We start from the raw sequence: 3,521 nt of genomic DNA on the forward strand, positions 1-3,521 counted from the left end.
TCCTTCGATGTAACTAAATTACAGAAATTCCCGGGCAATACTATTTTTCTCGACGTCTCATTGACTGGCAGCTTTCCGTTCCCAATGTCCAGTAGCTGTCGTGAGAATACGTCGGCTGAGTCATCGTTCTGTAACTGGACACGCATATTCGTCTTCAACTGTAATGTACGTACATGTTTCCACAATATAGAATATTTCAGGCAAGCATTTATCTCGTCAGCTGGTGTCGATCGGGAAATCACAGGCAACGTTTGTCTGAAATCCCCTGCGAGCAATATTAACGCGTTCCCATGCATTGCTCTCAGCCGCTCAGTCTCTCGGAAGGAGGCCCGTTCTTCGTCAGTCATATTCGTAATCTTACGTCTTTTTGCTTCTGTATTGCGAATACAACGACCCAATCTCGACTTTTTTGGTGGCATGACTTCGTTTCTTACTGAACCTGAACAAAAAATAAAATTTGTATCTCCAATTTCTTCTTTCAATATGTTTTTAATGTTTGACAGGAAATGCTTTGACTTGCCTGTAGAGGGCGCAGTAGTAGGGGCACGGGGAAACGCTAAAAAAATATATATATTCGCAACCGCAGATAAGCTATCAACATCAAAAGTAGTCAATAACCGAGCTGGAACCTCAACGCATGTTCTCTAAAAATTTGGGCTTAAACGGTTCAGAACTTTTCAAGTTTCTTCTTTCAATATGTTTTGAATGTTTGACAGGAAATGCTTTGATTCAGCTGGCTGCCTGTAGATGGCGCAGCAGTAGGGGCACTTGGAAACGCAAAAAAAAAAGATATATTCGCAACCGCAGATAAGCTATCGACATCAAAAGTAGTCAATAACCGAGGTGGAACCTCAACGCATGTTGTGTAAAAATTTGGGCTTAAACGGTTCAGAACTTTTCGAGTCTATGAAGGATGTAGACACGAACAGAGCATTTTTATATATATAGATTAATTAAAATAATAATAAATATATGGGAAAGTCTCTAGAAGGGTCCACCGCGGCCAAAAACTTAAAAGTACTTAAAAAAGAGTATTTTTAACATAGTTTCATAAAAAATTTATCAGATTAATTAAGATTTAAAGAATTTTTCATTTACTAAAATAAATTTCGAAATAATCTATTTCAAACACGCGTAAACGCAATTTATGTTGTTTTTATAAAAAAAAGTCATAAAAGGTTAATGTTTTGTTTTGATGCCAATCTCTTAAACAAGATTGTTTATGGAAAAGACAACGAATTTGCCACCCTTGAGCAATAATAACTAACGCACGAATAGGTCGATTATATGCCGTATTTATTTTCTTGTCTGTTCTTTCGTCGGAGCTGCAACTACCGATCGAATGCTTGGCATCAATATATATGATTACAATGTTACAGAAGAAGAAGAGAAAAAGAAATAGATAACAAACGAAAAGAGCTAAAAGCACAGCAGACGCTAGCGCCCTGCTCCGAACAAAGAAATTTTACTTTGACTTTTGCTTTCCAATACCAAACGGAAAATATAAAGAGACATTATTAAATGCAAAATGACATATGCCATTGCCAATATTCGTACAGTTTTAATTTCAATTATCTAAAATTTTTAAAAAATATGCCGTATTTATTTTCTTGTCTGTTCTTTCGTCGGAGCTGCAACTACCGATCGAATGCTTGGCATCAATATATATGATTACAATGTTACAGAAGAAGAAGAGAAAAAGAAATAGATAACAAAAGAAAAGAGCTAAGAGCACAGCAGACGCTAGCGCTCTGCTCCGAACAAAGAAATTTTACTTTGACTTTTGCTTTCCAATACCAAACGGAAAATATAAAGAGACATTATTAAATGCAAAATGACATATGCCATTGCCAATATTCGTACAGTTTTAATTTTAATTATCTAAAATTTCTAAAAAATATTTCTAAAATTTCGCGTGCGACCGGGACTAAAATTTTATTTAAAAAATAACCACTTAATATTTTAAATTCAAACGATAAACATTATTAAGATAATTGATTGCATAACTAATTAAAATTTATTGCATTAAAATTTTTCATCATGCTTCGCTGAAATCAGAGCTTAAACTGGTTTCTTGCAAATGTAACTTCTGATTTTGTCCCTTGCGAATGCAGTACATTTTGGTGAAATTTTTGAAAACGAACAAGGGTTCAAAATCGATCTTAGCACCAATTATAGTGCTAACCAAGAGCTGTTCGTTTTAAAATTTGTAAAATTAAAATAAAGTCTTGGTACATGAAATTGGAATTGAAATTTGATTTGGAGGGCGATCCTGCCCGCAAAGACTCGGCACTAGAGGCCCAAGAAATTCCCACGTCTCTGGCGAAAAAATTAACCCGTTAGGGTTGAAAAGATAAAGGCGGGGGCGTCGTGGTAGTTTCAGCTGAGAGTCAGCTTTTATTCGCTGCTTACATGAGACTAACTTAAAGAGAAAATATGAGCTCCCGGTCGTTTTGCCTCGTTAAAGCGAGAGCGGGAGATCGCAATAGTTGGAGAGCGAGCGCAAGCCCGGAACAAAAAGCTCGCTCCTAAGAAGAGGCGGCACAGTGGGCCCCTCACGTAAACATTTTTCGATTTTCGCCAAGAGCGTGGACAGCTCTTCAAACGTATATTTGCGTGTGGCCATGGGCTTATAGAACAGAGTCATAAAGCTCTTGACGCCTGCCTCCCACAGGCCTCCCTTGTGGGGGGCTCCCGGAGGAATGAAATGCCAGAGCAACTGTTGATGGCAATAGGCGCTTGTCACAGCCCCTTTCACGCTTTGGAGAAAATCACGAAAGAGGAGGGCAGCCGCTCCTACAAAGGTTTTTCCGTTGTCCGATTCAACTTGGCGGAGGCATCCTTTGCGGGACACGAAACGGGCGAAAGCAGCTAGAAATTTCTTAGTTGTAAGGTCGGACGTAGTCTCTAAATGGATGGGCTTGGTGGCGAGGCACACGAACACTAGAACGTATCCCTTTGTAATCAGACAGGCTCGGCCCGTGTAGTTCTTGATGTCAAAGGGGGCGGCGTAGTCCATACCGGTGTAGGTGAAGGGACGAGAGAACAAAGTCCTCTCCTTAGGCAACTCTCCCACAAGTTGCGTCTGCACCCTCTTCTTGTGGATGACACACACCTTGCACGAATAGATGACCGATTTGACCAAATTCCTCACCCTCGGAATACAGAATCTGGAACGGATTAGACGGATTGTCAGCTGATTGCCGCCGTGTAGCGTTATGCGATGCGTAAAATGGACAAGAAGGCGAGACAGATGGCAGTTGGCATATTGGAGAATGTCTGATGCCGTGACCCGTCCGCAGGCTCTCATGAGCCCCTGCGAATCAAGGAACGTGTTCAAATTTAGCATGGCACTGGCTGCTGGTAGGAGACGTCGAGTGTGGGGAACCGCTCCAGAATATCTTCTGTGGGAGCCTTCACGGCGTGGACCTTGACGGCTCGCTTCTCAAGCTCAGTGACGGGGGAACCACTGCCTTGAGTGGGGCAGTCACAGCGAGACCTTTGCATCCAGGCGGGGCCGT

The 3,521-nt window shown here is 41.1% G+C and overlaps 1 protein-coding gene across 1 annotated transcript; it reads right to left on the reverse strand.

The window, feature by feature from the left end:
• Window positions 1-2,461: 2,461 nt before the first annotated feature.
• On the reverse strand, window positions 2,462-3,310 carry LOC147644732 (uncharacterized). Its single transcript, XM_086841208.1, has one exon. The coding sequence runs from the start codon at window positions 3,308-3,310 to the stop codon at window positions 2,462-2,464; it is 849 nt and encodes a 282-aa protein (XP_086697334.1).
• Between the last annotated feature and the right edge of the window lie 211 nt (window positions 3,311-3,521).

Source organism: Drosophila serrata, unplaced genomic scaffold (genome assembly GCF_035046125.1).
Source record: "Drosophila serrata isolate PLE 108 unplaced genomic scaffold, ASM3504612v1 contig_111, whole genome shotgun sequence".
NCBI classification, from domain to species: Eukaryota; Metazoa; Arthropoda; class Insecta; order Diptera; family Drosophilidae; genus Drosophila; species Drosophila serrata.

What these genes read in the sequence shown, in the direction of transcription:
- LOC147644732 (XM_086841208.1), bottom strand. Translation starts at nt 3,310, where the DNA reads ATGAGAGCCTGCGGACGGGTCACGGCATCAGACATTCTCCAATATGCC.